Source organism: Etheostoma cragini, chromosome 3 (assembly GCF_013103735.1).
Source record: "Etheostoma cragini isolate CJK2018 chromosome 3, CSU_Ecrag_1.0, whole genome shotgun sequence".
Lineage (NCBI taxonomy): Eukaryota > Metazoa > Chordata > Actinopteri > Perciformes > Percidae > Etheostoma > Etheostoma cragini.
The window spans coordinates 1,037,995-1,048,941 of record NC_048409.1 but is presented as its reverse complement, the minus strand read 5'-3'; the positions used below and the strand labels follow the sequence as shown (position 1 = coordinate 1,048,941).

General features: G+C 41.4%; 3 protein-coding genes across 3 annotated transcripts in view; 1 reads left to right on the top strand and 2 right to left on the bottom strand.

Moving 5' to 3' along the window:
* Window positions 1–3,142, bottom strand: part of prcp (prolylcarboxypeptidase (angiotensinase C)) — a 10,172-nt gene extending 7,030 nt beyond the window's left edge. Inside the window, exon 1 of the mRNA XM_034867057.1 lies at window positions 2,824–3,142. Coding sequence (XP_034722948.1) covers window positions 2,824–3,021 — 198 coding nt within the window. The 5' untranslated portion in view covers window positions 3,022–3,142. The remainder of the gene's footprint in view (window positions 1–2,823) is intronic.
* Window positions 3,143–4,787: 1,645 nt separating this feature from the next.
* rab30 (RAB30, member RAS oncogene family) lies at window positions 4,788–9,297 on the bottom strand. Its single transcript, XM_034867063.1, has 5 exons — window positions 9,130–9,297; window positions 7,771–7,869; window positions 7,594–7,677; window positions 7,298–7,481; window positions 4,788–6,527 (listed from the first exon to the last, which is right to left on the bottom strand). The coding sequence occupies exons 2-5, from the start codon at window positions 7,861–7,863 to the stop codon at window positions 6,277–6,279; spliced, it is 612 nt and encodes a 203-aa protein (XP_034722954.1). The 5' UTR covers window positions 7,864–7,869; window positions 9,130–9,297; the 3' UTR covers window positions 4,788–6,276.
* Window positions 9,298–10,409: 1,112 nt separating this feature from the next.
* ndufc2 (NADH:ubiquinone oxidoreductase subunit C2) overlaps window positions 10,410–10,947 on the top strand; it is a 1,840-nt gene continuing 1,302 nt past the window's right edge. Inside the window, exon 1 of the mRNA XM_034867069.1 lies at window positions 10,410–10,681. Coding sequence (XP_034722960.1) covers window positions 10,543–10,681 — 139 coding nt within the window. The 5' untranslated portion in view covers window positions 10,410–10,542. The remainder of the gene's footprint in view (window positions 10,682–10,947) is intronic.

Here is a 10,947-nt window from a genome sequence, read left to right as displayed (position 1 = left end):
CCGCTCACGTCCCTCCTCAGTGGACACAAAGGAGGCAGCGATTTTATGAGCCAGTGACACCAAAAAGATTCTGGGGGCCTCAATGTGTTCATTCAAGCCTCGACTCCTCAACGCTTGGCAGTGCTTTTAAGTGTGAGGGGACCATGGAAAGTTAGGCCCTCTGGCAGCAAAACAAGTTTCAGCCAAAGCATACTGTCAGACTGTCGTCAGCAAAGCGTTTAGGTTGCTCTGTGTCTTTTAAAAAGACAAAACATCAGGTTGGGAGTTTGGTTTATCAGTTCTTTTTTTATTCATACCAGGGCTTTAAATGGTAGAAGTCTAAATTTTTTTTAACAAAAGAAACTAACTCAAAATCTAACTTTAGTGACTCCGCTACATTCATCTGACAGCTTTAGTTACTAGTTGCTTTAGTTACTAGTTACTTTAGTTACTAGTTACTTTCCACATTAAGATTTCTGCACACAGAACACATGTAGTTTATAATCTGATGTTTTATTATAACGTAACCTAGCAACAAAATAACGTCCCAGCTGAGATGATGAGACCATTAAACACACAGCTGCTTGGATCCTTTACTCTTTCTAACATGGGAGGATTCTTCTGCATGAGTACTTTTACTTTGAATACTTTAACTACATTTCCCTGATGATACTGATCTGAGTACTTCTTCCACCACTAAAAGTGCTTTGCCAAAAGGAGCCCTGGTGAGTACTGGACCACTTGCAACCACTCAGTATGCAGATCACAAGACCTGAGGACTGGTTTCATAACAGCTCCACACGCTGAGTAGTAGTGCCACCATGTGGTTACTGCCGGCTGAGCACGCTGGTCCAATTAAAATTCAACTCACATAGTACACGTATACTGAACCAGGACTCAACTAGTTGACACGACAAGAGACTGTGTCTGTTGTGTTTTAGGCTAGCAAATGAAGACATGAGGGAAACAACTCAAAACAGGCTCCAGTAAACTACGACAGTTCATTTGGAGGATGCTAAAGGACACTTCCATTCATTGTTTGGAGGCAAAGTGCAGTCAAGAGGATTTCCTCTTTAGATCACTTGGTGCTCCGTGGCAGCGTGTGCCACAGAGTGTAGAAAAAGGCTGCATGACTGACGATTCTTTAGTATAAAAAAAAAATATATATATACACATACACATACACACACACACACACACACACACACACACACACAAACACACAGTAGCAGACTTACTGCTGGTGCTGAAAAGTGGATTACAGGGATTTTATTTGCTGTGCTTGTCGAGAAGAAGCAAAGAATTTTAGTTGATTGGCCAAAGAAAGCCCATCAGACAAGACAAAGGGCGTGAGAAGGGAGGAAATGGTGTTTATCGTCTTGTCAGCGTGGCTGATTAGGCAGGATGGCGTGGGCTGGACCAGGTGTGGAGCATTGTCTCCCCCCCCCCATTCCAATACTGTTTTGTGCATTGTACCTTGTGAATATTATACTTTTCAGTCATTGATTAATATATCCAAAACATCAGATAATAGTGAATCATTCTCACCCCCGATGTGTTACCAAATGTCTGGTTTTACCTGAAGTATAGTCCAAACACAACGAAATTTAGTCTAATGTAAGACAGGGAACCACAGCAAATCATCCCATCTAAAAAATCTGGAACCATCAAACAAACTTAAATGATGAGTATTATAAAATAGCTGCAATGACATTTCAAATCATTGCGGCTCTGAAAAACACGCCAATATTCTGTGCTTTGGTCAAATACACTTTATATTAATCTGTGTGTTATGCTCACACTTCTCAAACTCATACTGAAACAGAATCAGGGATTGTTTCTATTTACCTTCTTATGGACTGCATTTTTCCCCAAATGTCTACACACATAGGTCTTGGAACATGCTTGAAAAGCTGTCCAATGTCCAAGTCAGCAGGGAAACGGACAGACCGATACTATGTCAGTGTGACTGTCCACGTCCAGTGTCTGGATGTGGCTAACCTGGTTCAGTTTACCTTTTAAAAGGAGACTCATTTAGACACAAGCACTGCTTCTGATTGCACTCAGCATGCAATCTGATTCTCCATGAAGTAACAGCAAATGGAAAACGTAAAGGCTGAATGAAGATCTGTCAAACCCCCCTGAGATAAAGTGTTTCACATTCACTGGGCCCTGGAGACCTTTTGAGGCACGGAGCCAGGAGGGCTAGTTACAGACCTGCTGGCAGGAACACAGCCAATTGTGATGGTTTTCCCTCCACTACAGGAAGCCAGAGGGAAGCACCTATTGTCTGCAGACACAACATCAACAACTCCTACAGAATGAAGTACATTACAATGTCAGAAAGAGCGAGAGTTGCAGATATTAATAAAGAGCTAAACCACAAGCCAAGTATGTGCAGTAGTGGTAAAAGAAAAAAGTACACAAAAAAGAATACTATCAGTTATATTTACAGAAAACATGCTGCTTTTTGTTTTGTAAAGGTCCAATTTTCATCACACACACACACACACACACACACACACAGAGAGGCAGAAACACACCCACACACACACATACATACATACACACACACACACACACACACACACACACACCAGAGTGATCATACTTAATGGATTATGTTGTTGTTTCAGGCCATAATTTTTATTAAGGCTATTCCTTTGAATTATTACTTTTCAGACCAGTGAAATCAGCTCCTGTGGTCCAGAGCGAACCTTTTAAAGTGAAGTGAAACAGAAAGAAGAAAAAGAGGAAGAACCCAGTGAGAAACATATCTGGAAAATACAGTTTTTCCACGGACAAATTGTGAGTTAAAAATGTACAGACAAATGTTAGACTCACCTTCTGGTCAAAATAAAGGGTTTCATAGCTGATGGGGGTGTCAGCGGAGTGGGACGAGCCCCCCAGCCTCGTCAGAAGTTGTGGTTTGAGGGCGACTGCTACATGAAAGCAGCCGAGACACAGCAGTGTCAGGAGGCAGGGGGCTGCAGCTCTGTCCGGGCCCTGGGTCCTCAGTCCGGTCCTCAGTCCGGTCCCCATCGCTGCTACTGGCTAACAGCTCCCAGCAGGTCTACCTCGGGACGTAGTGAGCTCGCATCGAGAACAGACCTGTCCCCCAACAGAAAGGAAGTGACACTCGGCTGTCAGCGAATCCACAGAGGTGGTGTCCGCCTCGTGAGGCCTACGATGAGCAGCGGCCTCTTCAAAGGAAGCATCAGGCGCAATGGAGTTTCCAACATTTGTACTAACTCTAAACTGTCCGCTAGCCGGCTAGCATTCAGCCGAAAGCATGCTTCCTACTCTACTGTAAATACGCTCGCAAGGGTTGATGGGAGTCTGAGCTGTGTGCACCCTTTCTTTACCGGTCTATGTTAACACCTCATGCACCCATCGCTAAGAGGCCGTGGTAGATTGGCTTCGAGAGTAAAATCCCTTATTGTGAGACCACGGTCTCTAGATGATCCTCATTTATGAGCTTTTATTTTGAAGGTGTGTCCCGGATATGTAAAATCAAGTGCTAAAGAAATATTGATCTTATTATTATGATTATTATATATATATGTTTTATGTGTTTTAAACGTAGTAGCAGTCAATCAAAAATGTTGAAATAGCTTGTAGCATGGATTTATAACGGCTAGGTACCTGTGGATTCTTATGTTTCTTAGCAACAATACATTATACATTGTGTTGTTTGATAACAAAGTATGCATATGTGCATACAGATCAATATAAATGTCTTATTGATGCCTCCAGAGAATATTAATACTGAAGACTGCAATGGTGCTAGAATATAGCTAGGCTAGTCTCGCAAGTCGCGTTGCCAGACTGGTCTGGAACTCCACAGAGGTTGCAACCATAGACATATTATGTTATGGTATTATAATTATTATAATTTCTTTGCCTACTCGATAACGTGACAAATTATGATGCAGTGCCCACCTGTGGCCACTGGAGGAAGTACAACTCTAAGTACACAGATCAAGTTAGCAACAGGCGGTTTTTATGTACCGGTTGTTTTAAAGGTGCTCTAAGTGATGTCACGTGTCTTTGAGGCTACAACTGTTTTTGTCAAAAACAGCAGACATGTCCTCACTATCTGCTAGCTGCCTGTCCCCTGAACACACTGTAAAAAACATCTAATCACCATCTGCTAGCTGCCTGTCCCCTGAACACACTGTAAAAAACATCTCCTCACTATCTGCTAGCTGCCTGTCCCCTGAACACACTGTAAAAAACATCTCCTCACTATCTGCTAGCTGCCTGTCCCCAGAACACACTGTAAAAACATCTCCTCACTATCTGCTAGCTGCCTGTCCCCTGAACACACTGTAAAAAACAGCTCACTAACTGCTAGCTGCCTGTCCCCAGAACACACTGTAAAAAACATCTCCTCACTATCTGCTAGTTGCCTGTCCCCTGAAAACACTGTAAAAAACATCTAATCACTATCTGCTAGCTGCCTGTCCCCAGAACACACTGTAAAAAACATCTCACTATCTGCTAGCTGCCTGTCCCCTGAAAACACTGTAAAAAAAGGAAAAAGAAAAAAAAGCAGTTTCTGTTGACAGCCCAGCAACAAAAATAAACTAGATATAAGATAGGACCGGAAATTGGGTCACGTTACATTGCGTGAGCATGGACGCCTAGCCAATAGTAGAGTGTGAATGCTATTGTGGGCGGGTCTTGCCTAGAAGTTGCGTGGGTTCCATAACAACGCGTCAAATCGGTGTCAATGCAAACATAACTGACTTGCATATCCGGTAAATGCCGTTGCCATAAGCAGTACAAACCTGACAAATAGACGATATTTAGTGTAATTATTTAATGTTTCAGTATTATGTTGGTAATATTTTGTACACAAAGAAAAAGAAGCACAACATCCCAATAGTGTTTTCCTTTGTATTTCCCATATTGTGTTGATTAGAAGATGCAAGGGATTAACAATAAATCACTGCTGTTAAATCTAAGGTAAAAGGCAAAGCAAAATGCTCGCTGGTTCTACAAAGGGATTACTGTGATTAAAAAATATAAAAGAAAAGTGCCAAATGTACTACACATCTGTACAACAAAAGAAAAAATGTTACAATGAAAACAATATGTGTGCAGTATATGGCATTGTGCAATACAGTACATTACAGGTATGGCAAATATAGGATAGATAAAGTTAGTCACTACAAATCATGGCAAAACATGCTGGACAATCAAGATATTTCACAATAAAAGCATATGAAGTAGCTACAACAAGTCATACACAAAACTACATGAACATATCGCTTCAAATAAATAAGAAGTGATACAATTTCATGGCTAGGCAGCAACAACAAAGGCAGAAATATTCATGTCTGTGGATAAAAGAAACAGCTGACAGTCAAATAAAGTCTTTTTGAGACAGCTGTTTATAATTTCTACTGATAACTGACAATATCTGAGGCCTTTCCAACTGCGTCATACCACACCAACAGACTTTTCGCAAGCACTGCAAGTATACTAAAAAATAATGGTGTCACAGAACACTGTTACAATGTAGTATTTATACATGTGTTTTAGTTTGTATTATCCAACACAAAAACATATTTTAGCAGCAAGTAAAATTCTTCTACTGGAAACAAATACATGTATGTCACAGTTTGTAATGACGGGTGCAAATAACGGAGAAATGAATTAAAGTTAATTAAATTGTATGCCATTCTCAGAGCAGAAAAAACTAATAGGGAATAAATGATTGTGCAACAGATTATACAGTAAATTTGAAAACTTTTTTTGCAACTTGATCAGACTTGGTACTTGGTGAAAAGCGTACTATATGTAAACATATTGTTAATATTTACTGATAACCTCCGATGATCATGACACTTGTTGTCAGCGATGTGGAATCTGTAACAAAATACCTGGTAGAACGTTTTGCTCAAGTAATACTGCTGGTGAATATTGATGTTTTAATGAAAACGGATCCTAAAGCCCAAACAGGAAAATGTTGTCATTTCATCATTAGGAGGAGAAAATGGAGCCCTACTCAGATCCCTGGATGCATCAGGCAGACAAACTTTACATCCTTCTGCATCGAGGACAATGTTATCCAAACTGGCAGCATCTAAACTGCTTGCTCCTGGGAAGCCTAACTAACTTTGACTAACTCCTGTGTGCAGCTTAAAAAAAAAGGCATGGGACTAGAAATGACGAGATTAAGAAGTGGCTTTTTGCCATTTTAGAAGGACGGAGGCATTGGGGGCTCAGCCATCTTCCCTCTACAGTCACTGGCTGCTGAGTTACCACGGCCAGAAGTCTGAGCTCTTTCTAATTGAGGTTGCAGCAGCTCAAGTAACTGATGGTTTTACCCTCACCGGGCATTGGGGCAGTGTCATTGTTATCCAGCTTGTTCTGCTTAGCCTCTTGAATGAGTTCACAGGCCAGATCGAGGAAAAGCTTCTCAACATTGTCGGATTCTTTGGCAGAGGTCTCCAGATACAGCATGCTCTGAGACTCCGCGAAGTCTTCAGCCCTCTGTCTGAGGACCTCTCTCTTCTCTGCCAGATCTATTTTATTACCTGGAAGACATAGAACATCCATCTGTCAGCATCGGTAAAAGGTAAGAATGTGGCTTTTTATGCATCTCAATGCAGACCTTCTTTCTGAATGGTGGTGGGTGAGGATGCGACAGATGGAAGTGGAGGTGTGTGTGTTTGCATGCATGTGGGGGTGGATGTGGCCAAAGACAGCGTGGGAGCTTTTCATTCTAGAACAACATGGTTTCTTTCCTGAGAAATGAAATCACACAACAAAATGTAAGTTACAAAACTGGCTTTGACTTTTGCAAATCTATCAGGACTTGCCTCTGACATCCCCTCGGTAGTTCATGCTCACATTTAAAGATTAACTTCGGTATTTTTCAACCTGGACCCTATTGTCTCATGTTTCTGAGAGACGGATAGGGACAGCACCTTTAGAAACTGATCCAGTATTAAGCAAGGAGAAACAACAATGCAATGTACTGCAATGTAACATTAATGGACAATTGTGCACCACTAAAAGTGCTTGTTTTACCACTGACATGCCCAGGTTGTTGTTCTGTATGTCTGACAACATTATGGCGAGGATCTCTACAGAGGTTGACCTTTTTGTTAAAGACTAAAATCTTTTTTGTTAAACACGAAACAGCCCTTCCACCCGTTTACATGTGAAAGTAAGCTGGCTATACATGCTAAAAGTATTGTTTATTTAAATGGAGTTTGGTGAGTTTGGCAATTTCAGGGCAGTTTTCTCATAATGAACAATGAGCTCTGTCATGGCCATCAGGTATTAAAGTAGAGCGTCTTACCGACTAATATAGTCACCACCTGGTTGTTGGCATACTGCTCAATCTCCCTCAGCCACTCTGGAAGGCACCTGAAGGAGTCCTCACAGGTAATGTCGTACGTAAGAATGAGGGCGTTGGCACTGCGGTAATAACTCTGAGTAATGGAGCGAAATCTCTCCTGTCCAGCTGTGTCCCATATCTGCAGCTGGAAAACATAATATAATATATGAAGTGAGTAACTTCCCATCTAAACTATCACCAGAAAAAGAAAGGCATCTAATTTCATGTTTGTAAAATAATGTTTAAATATTGTGTACCTTGACCTTCTGCCCTTTGATTTCCACTGTTTTAATCATGAAATCCACTCCAATAGTGGCTCCCTGGCCAGGTGGGAAAAGGCCCTAAAAATAAATAAATAAATGAATATATATAGTTTGACTCTGATCCTCTGGGAATCAATAACTCCAAACTCATAAACTCAGACTTATACAAACCTGAGTAAAGCGGCGGACAAGACATGTCTTCCCAACTCCAGCATTTCCTATCAGAACTATTTTGAACAGGTAGTCATAATCTTCCATGCTCATGCTAAACTGTGAAAAATAAGGAACAAAAGAAATGGGTGATAAGTAAATGCACTTAAAATGAAATCCCTGCATTTGATCAAAGTGATCTCATTTGTATCTAGCTGGTGTTGATGCAAGTGGGACAATTCTGAAAAGCCCTGCAGGCACACAGTGAAGATGCTGAGTAAACTAACACACGGTTGGGAAACTGGCAGACAAGCATACATCCCCAAGAGAGATCACAGCTGACATTTGACCCGAATAATCTCTGCTAACATGAACCAGATGAATTGTGAGCCCTGGTTCAGATCTTCAGTATTTGAACCCTGATCTACTGTAGCTCAGTTACACACATGCACTGACAGCAGTGGAAACCGTACGATAAATAGAAATGTCAAATGCCCTGACTACTTAGTTATAGCAAAGGTTTCAGCTTCAAAGCTTGGTTTAATGATGTGGTTATCACTGTTGTACCATCTCTGGTGTTCATATAAATCATAAAATACACAATGATTGTATTGTGTTCTTTATGTTCCATCGTTTAAACTTGAAAACTGAGAACAATATTTCTGTCACTTCTCTATCTGAATTACCCATTTCTACATCATCCTGTATAATACGTGCACAATGATTATTATTACTATTTTGCAGTTTTAAGAGCACTACTTTTGGGTGGATAATGGAGCCACGGACGATCAAACCACTGCCTGGGTTAATAATCTGCGATATTAAACACAGATGTGTGGCTTTTGGAGCTCGGTATATTTTGTCTGCGTCCTCACAGCGTCGACACTGCATTCATACAGCGGCAGCAACATGTTAATATTTCTGCAGTATCTGCTCTGATGAGAACCAGGCCTAACGCTACACATGCGGGGAAGCTACATTTCTCGTAACAAATATTTAAAAAGATCAAACTGTTGCTTGCATGACGCCGTAAATCTTCAGATAAAACCCCTGGACACAATCAACCATACTTCAGGGTTTAATTAAACTGAAATCACCTAAATAATTCCCTGTGTTGCATTTCCTTTTTCGCTCTTTTATCTTGTTTTCTAATGCAAAGTAAGCCTGTAGCATTGTGCACAGATTTGGTCTGAGTTCCCGTTCATTTCCTTCCTATAAGATCGTTTCCAGTCGGAGTTGATAGCCATTAGGGCGAAGCTAGCACCAGTAGCTACTGTAGCAGCAACCGAGCGACTCTAGCCATTTTGGCACTATGCAGATGGACGAGGGGAAGAAATCTTAGTCAGTCCTGAGAATCGAGTCGCAAAATAGTTTACTTACCAAAAACACGGGGAACTCCCCGGATTTATAACTACTTGGTATGCATAGGTCACCTCATCAAATGGGCGAAGCCGCTGCTGGGCAGGGCATAACTCCTCTGGCTGTGTATCCTCAGCAGCAGCAGCAGCAGCCTGTCTGGTGGAGGAGGGGGGGGCACGCAATGATGTCATCAGCTCGCATGCAAAGTACATCTACTCAAGTAACGTTACTGCCCTTTACTCCTATTCGGAGCTGTAACTTAAGTATTTCTACGTTTTTTAATGTTGCCTTTTTATTCCACTGTATCCTGTTTCATAAACGCAGTTTGGCACTGCGGTCAAGCCAGACGACTCTAAAATATGAAATTGTAGCACCCGTACACCGTGGGTGTATGCCGTACACTGATATCGAGATGATGAGAGATGGAGCTAGCTACGGCTAATGCATTCGAACCGGTTCGAACGGCTCACATCGAGCCGACGAGAGCTAGCGATGAAGTTAGCGGAGGGATATCATGTACTACGTCCGGTTTACAAAATAAGGTGTTGACATACCATATTATATAGGACAAAACAACAACGTTGAAATCATCTTAATCGGATAATGCTCACAATTGCAAGTTATAAAACAAGTCACCTGTGTGTCTTTTAAGTTAAAAGACATTTTGAATGGAAATGTACTTTATTCTTTGCTTTTGTGTTTGTGTCTCATTCAAGAAATAGTTCCTGAAGCCTTTTTGTCTAACTTTGAGATGCTATAATGATCAGTTATTGGTAGTTTTGTATACTCCATGCACACATGCTTTGCATTCTTCAAACTACAGAGTAAAACTGGTTCAAAGTCAATGTTCCTTCCAGAGATCAAGAACTTAACATAGGCACAGGCTAATTACTGCTAACTAACATGCTAGTTTACATTAGTAATTAACCTTAACAGCTACTCTAATTCCAAACTGTATTCCATTTGAGGTGAATTCAAAGTGCAGCAGTTAAACTCCGCTCTAAGGGCCGGGGGGGCAGAATAAGTCCCTTGGCACGACACCTGTCTAGGGTCTAATGGCGTAAAGCTCCGATAAATACTGTGGTGTGATCCTTATGTTAAACGTTGCTTAGAGCGAGCCTCGTTTAATGTAAGTATCCCATTTAAAGTGAGAAGATAAGATACTTTATATTTTATTGTATTACCAAGTATAACCAATGTAATATCATCGAAAAGTAATCAACTTAAAAGGTAAATGCAAAGCTTTATCATCTGGCATTGCTTGATAGGTTACAGAATAGACGGAACTAAAACGCTTGTCGTTTGCGGTGACCGGACTTTTTATTCTGTTGCACACCATGTCCTTGACTTCCGACGAGAGGTGATAGCAGATAAGTAAACGCAGTCCGCTGGGAGGTCACGTTAGTTTCTGAGTTGCAGGAGAAAGTCCTAGTTATGGGGTTGATACCAGACCAGGGGAAGGCTCTCCCTCCCCCGGCGGTCGCCAACAGGAACTCGGTGTGGCTGGCCGGTGTAGGCTGGTGCTCCGCGATGCTTCATAATGCCATTAACCACAGGCCGCCGCTAAAATCAGGTTAGCATGTCTGTTAGCTGGCTTGCAGACTTTTTTTGTTGTTATTACTACTATTATTTTTAATCCGGCCTTTTTGTCAAATTCAGGCTATTACAATCTTCATTTAAAGATTAATACATGGAGTACCACACACAGACTAGGTCTCCAACTAGCTGTCTTGTAGACTAATCTGGTCTGCAGAGCCCTTTCCTCTCAGGCGAATGAGACCTCTAATCAAAAAGCAAAGTAACCTGGCCTGTCCTTAGCATAGACTAGCCATATATATA

What these genes read in the sequence shown, in the direction of transcription:
- rab30 (XM_034867063.1), bottom strand. Translation starts at nt 7,863, where the DNA reads ATGAGCATGGAAGATTATGACTACCTGTTCAAAATAGTTCTGATAGGA. An exon ending in TTGTCCGCCGCTTTACTCAG is followed by an intron (nt 7,678 to 7,770) that starts GTTTGTATAAGT and finishes ATTTATTTTTAG; the next exon opens with GGCCTTTTCCCACCTGGCCA. An exon ending in GGTGGTGACTATATTAGTCG is followed by an intron (nt 6,528 to 7,297) that starts GTAAGACGCTCT and finishes TATGTCTTCCAG; the next exon opens with GTAATAAAATAGATCTGGCA.